The following is a 17520-nucleotide window of genomic DNA, read 5'->3' on the forward strand; positions in this document are numbered from 1 at the left end:
ATTTTTATTTCTCTAATACATTGTCTAGGTCTTCCAGCATGATGCTGAATAGGGGTGGTAAGGGAATGTGTTCTTGCCTCTCTCACCACTTGCTAGGGGGAAAGCATTCATTCTCTGACCATTAAGAATGTTAGTTGTAGGTTTTTTTCTCCTTTGTTACTTTAAGGAAGTTCTCTATTACTAGTTTGTTAAGAGTTTTTAATCACAAATAGAATTTTGTTGAATGCTTTTGCTACATCAATTTAAGTGATCAGGTAGTTGTTCTTTAGACTATTAATATGGTAAGTTACACTGAATGATTTTTCAATGTTGAACCAATATTGCACTCCCAAGATGGACTCCACTTGGTCATGATACATTCTTTTTTATATAATTATGGATTAGAGATGATAATATTTTGTTTTTTTCTGCCCATGTCCATTTCTGTATATTACTGTGGATGAAGAAGAGCATTATATCGTGATTAGTTCCCCCCCCCCCTTTTTAGAGATAAGTGTTATTATGTTGCCCACATGGGTCTCAAACTCTAGGGCTCAAGAGTTTTTTTTCCTCTTCAGCCTCCTAAGTAGCTGGGATGACAAGTGTGGAATACTGTCTCCAGTTATTATTAGTTTTGTATTGCTGCCCAAACAAATTACCACCAACTTAGTGGCTTAAAAAAATAAAAATAGCTTCTAGTTTTGTAGGCTGGAAGTCCTGTATAGGTCTCACTTGGCTAAAATCAAGGTGTTGGCAGGCCTGTGTTAATTCTAGAGTCTCTAGGACAGTGGTTCTCAACTTTCCTAATGCTGCAGCCCTTTAATACAGTTCCTGTGGGTTGCGACCTACAGGTTGAGAACTGCTGCCTAGGAGAAAATCCATTTCATGCTCACTCACAGGTAGAATTCAGTTCCTTCTGGAACTGGTTGTGGCACTGAGGCCCCATTTCCTTGTCTGTCAGCTAAGGGCCACTCTCAGCTTTTAGTGGCCACCTGAATTCCTTGGTTCATAGATTCCCTCTATCCTCAAAGCCAGCAATGAAGTGCTGAATCCCTCTCATGCTTCAAATCTCTCTGCCTCTTCTCCATTGCTACATCTCTCTGGCCACATCTAGGAAGAGCACTCTGCTTTTTAGGACTTGTGTGGCTAGGCTGGACACACCCAGATAATCCACTATACTTTCTCATCTGAAGATCTATAACCTCAATCACAACTGCAAAGACCTTTTTAACATGAATGATAACATATTTACAGGTTCCAGGAATTAGGGAATGGACAACTTTGGATGGCCATCATTCTATCTCGCACACGTGATGTAAAATGGGTAAATTCTCCAAGGAGACCTAAGAATCCTAAATGTGTACATTGTTAACTGAGCTTCAAAATGCTTGAGGCAAAAACTGATAGATCTGAAAGGAAAAACAGACGAATCAACAATTATGGTTGGTGAATTCCTCTCTTAGTAATTAACAGAACAGACAGCCAGATAATTCATAATAGAGACAACCTAAACAGCATTGCTGTCCTAGTGACATTTACAGAACATTCTACCCAACAACTGCAGAATATACATTCTTCTCATGTGCCGTTGGACATATTCTGAACCATAAAACAAACTTTAATAAATATAAAATAGAAATAAAGAATAAATATATTTATTAAAGAATAATAATTCTATTCAGACAAGAACAGAATTAAAATAGAAATCAATAAGAATACCTAGAAAATCCACAAATACTTGGAAATTTGAAGAAATATTTCTAAATAACCCATGGATCAAAGAAAGTAGTCTGAAGTGAAATTTAAAGATATTTTGAATTAAATAAAAATTAAAATGCAATGTAACAAAATCTGCTAGACGAAGTTGAAACAGCACTTCAAAATACTAAATATATATAGTATTACACAGTTATAATAGAAAGAAAAAAAAACTAAAATTAACCTGAGCTTCCACCATAGCAAACTAAAAAAAAAAAACAAAAAAAATCAAATCCAACCAACCATTCAGCAGAAGTCAATGAAATTAAAAGTAGAAAAACAATAAAACCAATCACAGTTTCTTTGATAAGATTAATACAACTGATATATCTCTAGTCAGCTGAAGAGAGAAAGAGAAATGCAAATTACCAAAATTAAGAATAAAAGAAGGAATATTACCACTGATCCCATAATCATTAAAAAGCTGGACCTCCCATTTGATCCTGCAATCCCATTACTAGGCATCTACCCAGAAGAAAAAAAAAATCATTTTATCATAAGGACATTTGCACTAGACTGTTTATCACAGCTCAATTACAATTGCCAAATTGTGGAAACAACTTAAATGCCCACCAATCCAGGGACGGTTTAACAAGCTATGGTATATGTATACCATGGAGTACTATTCAGCCACCAAACAAAATGGTGATTTTTACATCTTTTGTTTTAATCTGGATGGAGTTAAAACACATTCTTTTTAGTAAAGCATCACAAGAATGGAAAAGCAAGAATCCAATGTACTCAGTTCTGATTTGAAGAAAATTGATGCTAACACATGGCGGGGGATGGGGGAAGGAGAGAGCAGAGAAAGGGAAGGAGGGGGGATGGTGGGGGGTCACCATATGTGACACACCTCTTGGGGGTGGGACACAATTATAAGAGGGACTTTACCTAACAAATGTAAGCAGTATAACCTGGTTTTTTGTATCCTCAATGATTCCCCAACAATAAAAAATAATAATAATAAATATTATAAACAACTCTACGTCCACAAATTTGACAGTGTAGAAGACATAGATCAATTCCCTAAAAGAAACAAACTATCCACAACCACTCAAGAAGAGATAAGAAGAGATAATCTGAATGCTCTGTATCTATTATGAATTTGAATTGATAAGTAAAAAAATTCAGACCTAGAAAAAACAGTAAAAACCTGTTAAATTCTGCCAAACACATAAAGCAATACCAATTCTATGCATTCTTTTCCAAGAATAAAAGAGGACAGAATGTTTCCAACTCACTTTATGAGGCCAGAATTACCTCAATACCAAATCCAGATAATGACACTGTGTAAGAAAACTACAGACCAATGCTTTTCATGAATATCCTGTGAATTTTGAATTTCAGTTTTTCAGTTCTCAAAATTCTATTATTATTATTTTTTTTTTTTTAGAGACAGTCTCACTTTGTCACCCTCAGTAGACTGCCATGGCATCACAACCTCAAACTCTTTAAGCAATTCTCTTGTCTCAGCCTCCAGAGTAGCTGGGACTACAGGCGCCCACGACAACATCCAGCTAGTTTTAGAGACAAGGTCTCACTCTGGCTCAGAGTGGTCTCGAACCTGTGAGCTCAGGCAATCCACCACAGTGGCCTCGCAGAGTGCTAGGATCACAGGCATGAGCCACTACGCCTGGCCCTCAAAATTCTATTTGGTTCTTTTTTATATTTTACATATCTCTCTCATGAGAAGTATATTTTTATCATTTTGAGAATTATATTTTCACAGAATTATATTTCCACAGAAATGTCAGTTAGGCTGGTGAAATAGGAATTCATCTGAGCTTCCAGGATCAACTCCCAGACCTTCTGTGTCTATTCTTACTGTGTTATCAAGCAGATTAACTACTTGGCTTTCACAAATAACATCAAGAATAATAAATATACTAACAAATAATAACCAATTCACCACAATTATCGATCAATAATCATATCTATCCAATGAGGATCCCTAGAATAATCTTCACAATCAATTTCCTTGCTGTGAAAAATGACCCAACCTCCAAATCTTCTAAATTGTGTGCAACATCATTTCAACCATGTTCTGAACACAGAATAAAAGCAAATAACGTTCCACAATCAAACCTAAAAACAAAGTCCCCCAGATAATCATATTTGAACCCCAGATTCCAGGACATGCCTCAGGAGCCATAGTAGTAATAGGATAGCTAAACACTCTAAGCCAGCGGTTCTCAACCTGTGGGTCGCGATGCACAGGAACTGTATTAAAGGGTTGCAACATTAGGAAGGTTGAGAACCACTGTTCTAAGTAAAGCACCTAAACACGCTAAAACAAAGCTATTAATCACCCTAAAAACCCACTAAAATTTATTACACTAATATAGCCAACCCCACCACTTATAAATAACCCATGACATTCACAACACAAGATGGAAGAGGTGGTTTTAAAAAAAAATTTTTGAAAACCAAAAAAGGAGGATGATATTTAATAAAACTATTAAATGTTAAACATCATAGTTTCCACATTGTATGGAACCAGGACCACTGAAACCCCCACATCAAGCTATCCCTGCTGCCAATATGGAAGCTAGCAATATTGGGGGTGCTTGATGTCTATCCCACTAAGATGTTTATTTCCAAAATTATAGTCTTAAATGGGTACATGATTGGGCAGAACATAGGTCACATGGATTCCCTCTAGCCATAAGAGAAGCTGGAAAATATTGGCTGCTTGGATTTCTTTAATCTATCTTGAGAAGGCAGTCTTGACCTTCACTGAATGCAAATCTGACCCTTTACCCACTTTAAAATACTCAAGGATAATTTTAAACTCTCTAACTTGTTACTTACGCATTCCTATAATCTCCCTTCAGCATGTTTTCCTCTCCTTCCCCACATCTTCATACACACATGCATGTGCACAAGCACACGCACACACAGCTTCTTCTTCCAGCATACTGTTATCTCTGAAACACATCACCATCACTGCCCATGGTCTCCATTAGGATGGCCTTCCCTCAGCTCAAATGGTACCTCTGCATAAAGTAAGTATTTTCCAACTCTCTCGAGAGGAAACATTCATTCTTGCCTTAATATTATGTTGTAAACAGGACATGCTTTATATTTTACCCCACCCATTATTAGTCTATACATCTCCCTTCAGGATCTCCCATCTACATCCCTCATACTCAGAAGTTGTATGTGTGCTCCTGAAGCAACTTGAGATTAACTCTCCTTGAGCACTTGTCACAATGTATTGTATTTGTCTGTTTCTTAAACTATCCTGTGAACTCCACTAGGGCTAGGTCTATGCTTTTTCATCTTTATACTCCATGTGCCTAGTTCCCAGGAGGTACTCAATAAATTCCTAGTGAATGAAAAAAAAAAGGAGTCAGAAATAAATATGTTTCCTAGTTTGCCTTACCCAGGAACATACTATGTTCATGGTAAACACACTGTAAAAGTCATTAAATACTTGGGTGAAAAGGAATAGTAAAATGAGAGTACATCTGTGGGTCTGTCTTCAGAATTTCTGGTGAATGTAGACAGCAGCAATTAGGGTCATTCTGTCAGTGAAAAAGTCCTTCTGACAATGTCATAGTCCTGCCACCTAACTGGGATGAAATTCTGTGTACACTTGCCCATCTTCACCTATGGCCTTTATCTTTAGGGACAGCGTATGATCTTGTACAAAAGAGGGATTCAATAAAGGTCTGTGGAACTGGGGTATGTGCCTTACCTGCGGTTGTACAAACCATTCGCCTGCATTCAGAGTGGACAGGACACTCCAGTTGAAGAGGGCAGGGTGTGTGAAGGCAGCATCTGGCAGAACTTCCATGATATTGGTGGTTCTTCTCAGGTCATAGTCATGCATGAGGAAAGGCACATCATCGTAACTGCAGGCAGAGGTGGAAAGGCGGGGGTGGGGTGGGGGGTGGACAGGCTAAACTTAGATACCTTGGTAGACAAGATCCCCCAGAGAGCCCTTTAAGAGCATGTCTTACTAGGGATCGTTACTCCTTTTCAAATCTCAGAAAAGGACTAAGCACCAGTCATCTTCTTTGTTTCATACAATCAAAAGGCAAGATAATTCATTTCTAGCATACTTTTGCTATATAAAAAATTAAGAGATGTTATTAGGCAAAAAGGAAAACGATACAATTTGAATTTGGATCTATACAAAAGACCTAAGAGTTCCAGAAATGATAAATATATTACTAAATATTTAAAACATTTTTCTTATTTTTTAAAAAAGAATTGACTCTTTAAAGCAAAAGTTACTAACAATGCATCATGAGTTTCATGACAGCATCAGGTCTGACCAGGGGAGAGATAAATGTTAGCACACTATTAAAGGACGTATTTTAGGCCAAATGCAGTGGCTCACGCCTAGCACTTTGGGAAGCTGAGGTGGAAGGACTGCTTGAGACCAGGAGTATAAGACCAGCCTGAATACCATAATGAGACCCAGTCTCTGCAAAAAATAATTGTAAAAAATTAGCCAGGCCTGGTGGTGCGCAGCCTGCTAGCTACTCAAAGAGGCTGGGGCAGCAAGATGTTTGCCTCAGGCTCTCATGCAGCTTGGTAGGGCTCATCTTCATTGGAATTTTTGACATTTTGTTTATTATAGATGTTGAAGGATATGCAATCTGAGAGAAATTACTGATCACACAACACACACACACACACACACACACTTACTAGTGTAACATTTACGTTTACTTTCCTTAAAAGGCTAAGCAGAGACTGAGTTAGTGGGGAAGAACTGGAATCAATAGGCACAAACAAGTTTATTGGGATCTTCTCATCTCTCTCCAACTCAGCTTTCATGGACCGTCAATAACTGCAGGCAAGATTTCTCCTGTCGGTCCATAGAAGGAGGTCAACATTCCTCCTCCATAGCTTCCGGGCCTCTTGTATGCAATGCCCAGAAAACCCAATTCAGTGTTCTCCAGAGAGGCAGAAGGCTGGCTGTGCTTTTATGCTCAAACTTGTACTAAAAATTTACTGGGGATAACAGCAGCCAAAAATCTTTGCATGTATCTTCTCAGGGCCTCCCACTGGTTTTCTCTCAAGTGCAAACAACTTGTTTACATTATTTGCTTTTGAGAAATAGACATGTCTCCCCCTTTTCAAATGTTTCACATGTTATTAAAAAAAGATATGAAGGTGATGGATAACAAGGCTGATGTAATGCACTTATATAATGCTACTAAAGTAGGTGTTGACGCACTTCATGAGTACGTGAGAATGTATTCCTCTCACTGAGGAACCCAGCGTTGGCCCCATTGACACTGCAGCATACAATTTGTTATGTGATTTTTTTCAGGAAACAAAGAGCCACTGGTCCCAACTGCATGCAAAAAAACAATCAGGAAGAAAATAGTTTTTGAAAGATTTGGTAGGACAGCTCTGTGAAGAAAACACAAGAAAGCACGCCCAAAATGCACCCAGTCTCCACAAAAAATATGCAATGGCAACAAATCCCTGTGGCCACAAGTGCAATCGAGGACAAGGCACGGTGACAAGAAGCGGTTCATACTAAACCAAAAGGAAGGGTTAAGAGACAAGCAGTGAAAAGCTAACAAAGGAAAGGTCACTGCTACCTTTGTCCCTGTGGGATAGACCAGAAATATCTGAATGCCTGCAGGGACTGAAGCAAATAGATCTGTCGCAGCCACACAGCAAAAGAAGAAAATACAACAAAAAGATCGTGTAGATATGGGGCAGCCACATATCAAAAGAAGAAAAGAAAATATAATGAAAAAAAATTCAGAGAATGTAATTGAAGTGTTGTTAGTTACTTGTATAATGATGTGAAAAATATATAGGTTTTTTTAAGAATTATAGTACTATTTTTTCTGGGGTCGATGTCTGACCCCCACCCCATTGGTCTGTGCCTGCTAGGAACATCTGCAATTTTACATAGTTGGGTGAACACTGTCAGAACAAATTCACTTTGGGGTAAATTTGTTTGGGCAGGGATGACATATCTTATATAAACATTTTATCACAAATCTCAAAAACTCCAACATTTTGAAGGCATGACGAAAAGAGGGAACCAGCAAAGGAAGTCAGAGAGGAAACAGCCAAGTAGAAAGAAAATCAGGAGACGTGATATTTTAGAAGCCCAATGCAGAAAGTGTTTCAAAAATGAGGGACTACTCAAATGCTGAAAGGTTAAGATGAGAACTTTAAAAAATAAGGTAATTCTTATTCATCACACATTTTTTCTCTACCCTCCCATAATTTGTCATACACACCCCGGCCCCCTCCAAGCCTTTAGTCATTCAGGAAGCTACATAAATTGTAATTATCTGGCCTTTTCCTTGAGTCTCATATTTTTGTGAGACTCTCTTATGTGTATGTATATAATTTAAATTGCTTTTCTCCTATTAATCTAACAATTTAATTTGCAGACAAGCCAAAGAATCTAAAAGGGTAGAGGCAAATAAAAAGCTTTTCTTCCCTAAAACAGTATAGATAATTCTTTGAAAGAGTTTTCCTTAAAAGAAAGCAAAAACACAGAGCCAAAACTGAAGCAGATGTGGGGTCCAGAAAAGTTGTAAAATGGATCATCTTCTGATTTTTAGAACCACTTTGTCTACACCTTGTTTTTGGAAAAACAAAAAGCTGATGAGATTCTTTAAATTTCTATTTTGAGATAACCACCATGGGCTTATAAGAAATAATACAGAGAAGGGCTGGGCGCAGTGGTTCATTCCTGTAATCCCAGCACTCTGGGGGGCTGAGGCGGGTGGATCGCTTGACTTCAGGAGTTCAACACCAGCCTGAGCAAGAGAAAGACCCCATCCCTACTAAAAATAGAAAAACTAGCTAGGCATTGTAGCGGGTACCTGTAGTCCCAGCTACTTGGGAGGCTGAGGAAGAGAATTGTTTGAGCCCAAGAGTTTGAAGTTGCTGTGAGCTATGATGCCACAGCACTCTATTCCAGAGTGACAGAGTGAGACTCTGTCTCAAAAAAAACGAAAAGAAAAAGGAAGGAAGGGAAATAATACAGAAAGATACAAAGGTCCCCCAAGTATCCATTTATATATCGTTTATATATACTCTTCCAAGTATCATTACAGAAGTTTTGAGATACACAAAAATCAAGAAATGTAAAATCCACTTGTACAGAAACAAATGAAGCCCTCCCGGCAACATCAATCAACTGAGCAAGTTGAAACTTGCACAGGTAACTCAGAAAGGACACTGTGTTTCTTGGAAATGAGATAATGGGCCATAACACAGTCTATCTCAAATATTTCGTAGTGACCACCTACGTAGTAACATGTTCTACAACTATACTATAATATCACAAGAAAATTAACAGTGCCCTTACTCAGATTTCATTCTTTACACATACTTATTTGTGTGTGTGTTTAATTCTGTTCTATGTTCATTTTATTACATGTGACAAAATTATACATGACCACCAACCACCACAGTCAAGATTCAGAACAGTAAAGAGACAAAACTTTTGTGCTGCCTTTCATAGCAACTGACAATTTTCTCCCTCCATCACCTCTGGCAACCAGTGATCTTTCTCCATCATGCTAAGTCTTTGAAAATGATATATAAATGGAATCATATAGTACATAACCTTTTGCGACTAAGTTTATGCACGCCATATAATTCTCATGAGATCCATGCAAATCTTGGCATGTTTCAGCAGTTCATTCTTTGTTATTGCTAAGTAATATTCCATAGTATGGATGAACCACACTTTGTTTAACCATTTACCTCTTGGATCTCTTAAAGGATATTTGGGTTATTTCTACATTTGGGCTATTATGAACAAAACCGCTATGAAAATTAATATAAATTCATTTTGTATGAACCTTATGTTTTCTTTTCTATGGAATAAATGCCCAGGAGTGCTATTTCTGGGTTGTATAGTAAGTATATAAGCTCATATGGTCCCAGTGAAGTTTCAGTCAATGAGGGACCACATACATCATGGTGGCCCCATAAGATTGTAAGGGAGGTGAAAAATTCCGATTGCCTAATGATGTTGTAATGGTGCAGTGCACTGCATTACTCAAATGTGGTGGAGCTGGTGTAAAAACGGCATTGCCAGTTATATACAAATTTGTATATATACAAATTATGTACAATACATAATACTTGATAATGATAGTAAACAACTATGTTACTGGTTTACATATTTATTATACTTTTTATTATTTTAGTGTGCATTCATTCTACTTATACAAAAGTTACTTATGAAACAATGCTTCAGACACAGGCATTGATATCACAGGAAATGACAGTTTCATGCACGTTACTGTCCCTGAAGACTCTCCAGTAAGATGAGATGTGAAGGTGGAAGACGAGGAATGGTGATGTTGACAATTCTGACCCTGTGTAGACTAGGCTAATGTGTGTCTTAGTTTTTACCACAAGAGTTTAAAAAGTAGAAAATAAATTTTTTTAATTTTTTTTTTGTTTGTTTGTTTGAGACAGAGTCTCACTCTGTTGCCCCGGGGAGAGTGCCCTGGTGTCACAGCTCACCACAACCTCAAACTCCTGGACTTAAGTGATTCTCTTGCCTCAGCCTCCCAGTAGCTGGGACTACAGGCACCTGTCACAACGCAAAGCTATTTTTTGTTGCAGTTGTCATTGTTGTTTAGCTGGCTTAGGCGCCAGCCTCAGTGTACGTGGCTGGTGCCATAACCAGCCACCACCAGTGTACGTGGCTGGTGCTGCAGGTGCTGAGCCAATTTCTTACATTTCTTTATATTTAAAATAAAAAACATATTCCATATTTTACTTCTATAAAGGAAGTAAATGGCTAGCTAGTTTTTCTATTTTTAGAGACAGGGTCTCACTCTTGCTCGGGCTGGTCTCAAACTCCCAAGCTCAGGTGATCTACCTGCCTCGGCCTCCCAGAATGCTAGGATTACAGGCATGAGCCACGGAGCCCAGCACTAGAGTCAATGTATTTTAAAAAATTAAGTTCCAGCAGTGTAAAAGTGTTCCCTTCTCTCTACATCCACACCAGCATCTGCAGCATTGAGACTTTGTGATGTGGGCCATTCTCAGTGGAGTTAGGTGATATCTTAGGGTGGTTTTGATTTGCATTTCTCTGATAATTAGGGATAATGAGCATTTTTCATATGTTTGTTAACTATTTGTCTATCTTCTTTAGGGAAGGTTCTATTCATCTCTCTTGCTCTTTGATATAAGGGATTCTTGGCTTTTTTATGTTGATTAGTTTGAGTTCTCTATAGATCCTAGTTATCAAGCTTTTGCCCAATTCATAATATGTAAATATCTTTTCCCATTCTGATGGTTGTCTATTTGCTTTGGTTGTTGTCTCCTTAGCTGTACAGAAGCTTTTCAATTTAATTAAGAACTCAAACTGGATTTCCCTGTGGTATATGTACACCATAGAAGAACTATTCAGCCACTAAAAAAAAAAAATGGAGACTTTACATCTTTTGTATTAACCTGGATGGAGCTGAAACACAGTATTCTTAGTAAAGTATCACAAGAACAGAGAAGCAAGAATCCAATGTACTCAATTCTGATATGAGAACAATTGATGACCTACTATATGGTGGGGCGTGAGGGAAGGGGGGAGTGGAGAGAGGGAAGGAGGATGGAGTGGGGGGGGGTGTCACTGTGTGTGACACACCTCTTGGAGGCGGGACACAATTATAAGAGGGACTTTACCTAACAAATGCAATCAGTGTATCCTGGTTCTCTGTACCCTCAATGACTCCTCAACAATAATAAATTAAAAAAAAAAAGATTAAAAGGTTTATAAAGTAAAGAAGTTACAGTAAGCTAGGGTTAATTTATTGTTGAAGAAATTTTTATAAACTTAGTATAGTATAAATGTACAGTATTTGCAATGTCTGCAGTAGGGTACAGTGATGTCCTGGGCCTTCACAGTCCTCACACTCACTCATTCATTCACCCAGAGCAACTTCCAGTCCTACAAGTTCCATTCATGGAAAGTGTAGCATTACAGGTGTAGCATTTTTTATCTTTCCTAACATGTTTTTACTGTACTTTATCTATGTTTTTATTTATTTATTTGTTTTTAGAGACAGAGTCTACTTTATCACCCTTGATAGAGTGCATTGGTGTTATAGCTTAGAGCAACCTCCAACTCCTGGGCTTAGGCGATTCTCTTGCCTCAGCCTCCCAAGAAGCTGGGACTACAGGCACAACCACCACAACGCCTGGCTTTTTTTGTTGTTGTTGCAGTTTGGCTGGGGCCGGGTTCCAACCTGCCACCATCAGTATATGGGGCCAGCGCCCTACCCACTGAGCCACAGGTGCCACCTTATCTATGTTTAGATATACAAATATTTACCAGTGTGTTATAACTGGCTACAAAATTCAGTACAGTAACATGCTGTACAGACAGCCTACACTCAACAGGCTACACCATATGGCCTATGTATGTGGCAGACTACACCAGCTACATTTGTGTAAGTACATTCTACGATGTCTACAAAATGATAGATCATCCAACGGTGCATTTTTCAGAATATATCCTTGTCATTAAGTGACAAATGACTATATTTAGTTTTGCAAGAAACTGCCAAACTTACTTGGAGTAACTATACCATTTTATATTTCTACCAGCAATGTATGAGTGATTTGTCTGCCAGCATTTAATGTTCTCACTATATTTTAATTTAGCCATTCTGATAGATGAGTAGTGTTAGCTTTAAATTCATTTTCCTTTTGGCTAAGTTGGACATCTTTTGATACACTTATTTGTTATCTGTATATCCTCTTCAGTGAAATTTTTGTTGTCTTTTGCCTAGCTCTTATTTCAGGGCAGGGAAGGAAGACAGGGTTCTGCCCTTAGTTTCTAGGCCAGAGCCTCAGATGTAAGAGGGACAAATGGCTTTTTGGTGGCACTGACTTGAGTAGGGCTGGTATGGTCAAATTATTTATATCCTACTAGACTACACTTTCCCCAGTTCTTTGGCTAGAGAGGACAGATGTCCCTGGGGGCATTTGTTGTTATTTGTCTTGTCTGCACACATAGGTATTTTTTGGTTTTAGCCTCTCTAGAATTCAAGTTAGGATATATAGGAGGGAAAAAATTAGACAAAACAAGAAAACAGGGAACCTCTATTGGGTTATTACTTAAGAATTATGAGGCGGCACCTGTGACTCGGGGAGTAGGGTGCCGGCCCCATATGCTGAGGGTGGTGGGTTCGTGCCCCAGCCCCGGCCAAACTGCAACAAATAAATAAAATAAAATAAAAATAAAAATAAAAAAGTTAAAAAGAATGATGAACCCTAACGAATGCACTTTCTTTCCTCTACCATTCTGTCTTCTGCCAGTTGTTTTATAAATCTTGAGGTTTCCCCACTCCCTTAGTAACTCCTGGAGAGTAGGAGAGAATAAGGCTTACTCTCTACCTTGTCTGCGAGCAAAGTTTCCAAGAGCTGCCTTTGCTATTCTTACAGTCTTTTGGGTCCTCTTTTAGTACTTAACCACATTTTACTGCTTAGTAGTTCCTGGGGTTACACTTTTACCTGTTCAGATTACTGTTACTTTTTTCATGTCCTGACTGGACCATGACCGATAGCAGTTTTTGGAAACAAGTTTTGGTAATAATAAGGATGACCATGAATGTGGTGTCCGTGTGTAGAAGAGGTGATCATTGGATCATAAAGATGTCAATTACAGAAAAATTGAAGAGTGGAAAGATCATCTATATCAAAGCTGAAGTCACAGAACAGACAAGAAGACAAAGTGTGAGGAGGTCACTGGCTCAGCACCTTTACCACAGCATGCCCAGGACTGCCTGGCACTCTAATGAATACCCCGAGGAGCTCTGCTAGAACAACCAGTTTCAATCCTGTTTCAAATCTTCTCCATGAAACTGCTATCATTTTGGCTTATGTCAAGAATCTCACTCTGGGGTCACAAAATCTAGTTCTAATCCTGACTTTATTGTGCACATTCTAACCTTACGACCTAAGCAATACGCTTGCTTTAGTTGAACCCAGGTGCCGCTTCTATGAAAGAGATGGTTCATTTCCTTTCTGTTTGCCTCCCAGAATGACTGTGAGGGGACTTTGTATACATCACATACACTAATAGGCCCACGCTAGACATGAAGCCACTGCACCTCCCTGACTGCCTACATACATAGATTCTACAGCAAAAAAAGTCATTTCGTTCCTGCCCCTCCTCTAACCCAGATCTTCCTTTGTGTGCCCCTGGACTGTTGCCACAGTCTGTTATCCATCTCCCTGGTAATTCTTCCTTATAGACTATCAGATGAGTCTTTCTAAAACACATCTTTCTTAAACAATAAGGCAATCTGTCCTCTAAAACCTACCGTGGCTGCCATTATTCCTTTAGGGATAGCCATGATCCAGCCTCAGTCAACTTCTAGTCACACTTCTTCAAGTAGCCCTGTCCTGTCCCCAAAGCATATCACTTTAGTCATCCATATAGGTTAGTTCCCTGATTATAAACTTGGTATTTCAAATTTAAATGGTTTTGAATAAGCGATACCTTTGCCTGAAATGCTCTCCTTTCTGACCTCTGCTTAGTAAAATGACATTTTTCCTTCAAGGCTCAACCCAAATACAATTTCAAGCATATAGATCTTTTTCTTTTTTTCATGTAATAAGAGGTGCACTTTCCTCCATTGGGGTTGACTTAGTCTTCTCTGGAAGGCTCTCACCAAAAATGGTTTTATGCTGTGGCTATCTGTAAATATGTCAACTTCACTAGCTGGGAACACCTCGTAGGCATGACTACATCTTACTCATTTCCATCTTCGTAGCAATCAGAAAAAAAGTCTGGACTATAGTAAATGCTCAAGGAATGTTAGTTAAATAGATTGCTAAGACAGTACACATGGTTAAACTGTAACCTCATTTGCAATGGGGACATATTTGAATTATGCGTGAAGACTATATAGTGTGTGTCTCACTTGTGAGCTGTGACTGAGAATGTGGAGCTAGGGATGGTTTGTAAGAGAGATTTGGTTCTCATCTGTTTCATGTGCTTATGTGCCCAGGGTTTGCCCTTTCTACCTCTTTTCTTTCATGGCATTGAACTGTTCCCCTCCTCCCCAGCATCCCTGCTTTCTTACCTTATATGTATGTCAGTCTCCAGCCCATTGGCTCCATGTTCAACAGCTTTCTCAAAGGACATCATGGTGTTCTCAGGCCCCAGCTATGGAAGAAAAGGACAGCAAGCCCTGTGCCTCATGGTCTCTCCTTGCAACAGGTGGTTGTGGTAGGAATGGAGCCCAGTAATGAAAGGGAAACAGAGCTTGGTTCCCTCAGCTCTCTTTTCAAAGAGCCTGCCTGATTCTGGGACTCTGCTCATCTGAGGCAACGCCACTGAGCATAGCTAAGAGAAATAGACAGGGAGTTAGGTACCTGGGTTCAAGTCCAACCTCTACAATAAACTCCTTATTCTTGCCATCCCAAGATAATCCCCCTTTCTCTCCAGGGGCTCTGAGGTTCCCTTCATTTCATTCACATATACCATATATGTCTGTACTCGCCCATGTTCATGATGCTCACCATGGGTGCGCCTCTATGTCCAAAGACGAATGGCTTGGGCCCCAAATCCTCCTTCTCCTGAATGCAGGGAGAATAAATTCTCAGTGGCATCAAATAGAGACATAAAAGGATAAGAAGAAAGGGCAATCCAATAGCCACTTGTAGACCTGAAAAAGTCAGATGGAGGGGGAAGTGGGAGAAAACAGGAAAAGAGAGATAGAAACCGTCCCAGGTAACTATTTCCAAGCAGCAGTCTGAGTAATCCCCGATCCAGGGGTTTCCCTGACTGGGTGGACTGGCTAATTTGCTTTCTATTCCTGTCATTACCCCCATTCACTATCAGCGATTTGGATACAAAAGTACAAACTGTCCAAACATAAGGCATTATTATTAAGGGAACTTTATTGGAACTGGAAATTGACAGAGGAATGACTTGTAGGGGGGTGGGAAGGAAAGAAAAGAGAGAGACTGCGTCAAGGAGAAGCTGCTCACGAGGACGAGGTTCTGAGAAAGCCCCAAAGCCTGTAAAGATCACCCTAAAACACCCCAATATTTGGGGCTGTACAGTGTAGTAGAAGGGGCACTAACTGACAGAAATCTGAGTTCACAGCTAGACTCCGCCGCTTCCTAATTCTGTGACTAAGGACATGTTACTTAACCTCTCTGGATCTTCAATTTCTTCTATAAAATGGGGCTGTCTTGCTGCCAAAATCAACCTCACAGAATTGTTATGACAGTGTGAACTCACGATAGTTACTGAATGTTATGTGCTACCCTCTCTTTCTCTTCCTTAAGCACACGCACACTCACATCTGAGCCTGTCCACGGTCCCCATTATAACCAGCCAGTCCCCAACACTTATGATTCTACGCCTCTAATGATTTTACCCATTTGTACATTTTTAAGTTACCACCTATGCTTTAATAACTTTCAAAGCTAGGTCTCCAGCTCTAACCTCTTAACCTTGTGAGTATATTACATCTCTTGAGTCTTTTTTTCTTGAAAGGTGTCATCTTGTGTCTTCTAACTAAAATTTAGAAAGTAAAAAAAAAAGAGAGTTCGTTATTGTCCCCCAAGATTCCTGCCTCAGAAATATTTTCTAAAATTTTCCCTCTACACACACAAAGACACATATACAAACACCCAAAGGCACCACTATCAATCCAGTTTCTCTCCTGCCTGCGTCTTCCTCCAAGTTATCCTTGTTTAACCAAGAGTAAAAAAGGAGCCTTAGAAAGAAGAAGGTCCTTTTGTAGTTTCTCAGGAAGGGTGGTGAGAGATAACTCCTTTCTCCAAAACAGTTTAGCACACAGATTCAGTTCTGCCTTGTTTCCTTTATATCAGGGCAAAGAATGAAGAGGAAATCAGAGGCAAAGATAAAAATTTTGTTTCTGTTGCAACTCCCTAGGTAGGACATAGACTCAGGAGACTGCTTTGAGTTACCAAATTAGTAAGACTTACATACAAAACCAGAAAGAACTGTGATTTATACCAAAACTCTGGTCCAGTAAAATGGCCTGTACTGCCTCCCATCTGTCCTGACAGTCAATGTGTAACAACATGGGGAAAAGTTTTATTTTTCTAGAAGAAACCTCTTTAGAAGAGGGTCTGTTCAGTCATGGAAATACTATGACTAGCCATGTAAGGTGGTACATGAGGACACAGGAGTGTGCCTGAGTAACAAGCTATATGAATTCCAAAGTAGCATAAGAATAAGAACTGCTATCTCCCACGCTTCTGTTTTCCTGAGTGGAGTATGCAAACTAAAGCCAGAGATGAAGGGATCAAGTGAGGTTCCAGCCCTTACGACATACCTTCTCTTTCCAAACGGGTCATGTAGAGAGCCAAAGGCCAGGAAAGGATAACCATCAGTGCTACGCTGCACAGGTGCACATAGGGAGCAATGACCTGGGAGAAAGCCCAAAGTCAGGCTGGACACATCTGGACAGAGTGTGCTGGAGCTACGGGATGATGCTTACCTGCAGTGACTGGCCAGCTACCAGCCACCTATCAGGCCACAATTTTCTTAAAAGGGACATAAAAAAGAGGCATAGCAGGATCACTAGCAGAATCAGGATCTAGAGAAACAGAAAGGATCTCTTAACTTCTAGGCACTAGATTTGGATCAAAACTGTCCTTAGGAATTGTATGTGCGTCTCTACAATGTCAGGGACCTTATCTCTTCCTTATCTTTTAAATCTAACCATCCTGAAAATCCTCAATATTGGATGGGTCCATTCATTCACATTCTTTGCTCCTAAGTCTTTGCTGTACAGCATAGAAAAAAAAAATTACACAGAGGCCAAGCGCAGT

General features: G+C 39.4%; 1 protein-coding gene across 1 annotated transcript in view; it reads right to left on the reverse strand.

Annotated features, from left to right (window-relative positions):
• Positions 1–17520, reverse strand: part of GDPD4 (glycerophosphodiester phosphodiesterase domain containing 4) — a 108057-nt gene that overhangs the window by 60335 nt on the left and 30202 nt on the right. The window contains exons 5-10 of the mRNA XM_053561768.1: positions 17187–17285; positions 17022–17115; positions 16163–16234; positions 15229–15374; positions 14790–14872; positions 5438–5594 (exon numbers count right to left, since the gene is read on the reverse strand). Of these exons, the coding sequence (XP_053417743.1) occupies positions 5438–5594; positions 14790–14872; positions 15229–15374; positions 16163–16234; positions 17022–17115; positions 17187–17285 (651 nt within the window). The remainder of the gene's footprint in view (positions 1–5437; positions 5595–14789; positions 14873–15228; positions 15375–16162; positions 16235–17021; positions 17116–17186; positions 17286–17520) is intronic.

This window comes from Nycticebus coucang, chromosome 14, assembly GCF_027406575.1.
Source record: "Nycticebus coucang isolate mNycCou1 chromosome 14, mNycCou1.pri, whole genome shotgun sequence".
Classification (NCBI taxonomy): Eukaryota; Metazoa; Chordata; class Mammalia; order Primates; family Lorisidae; genus Nycticebus; species Nycticebus coucang.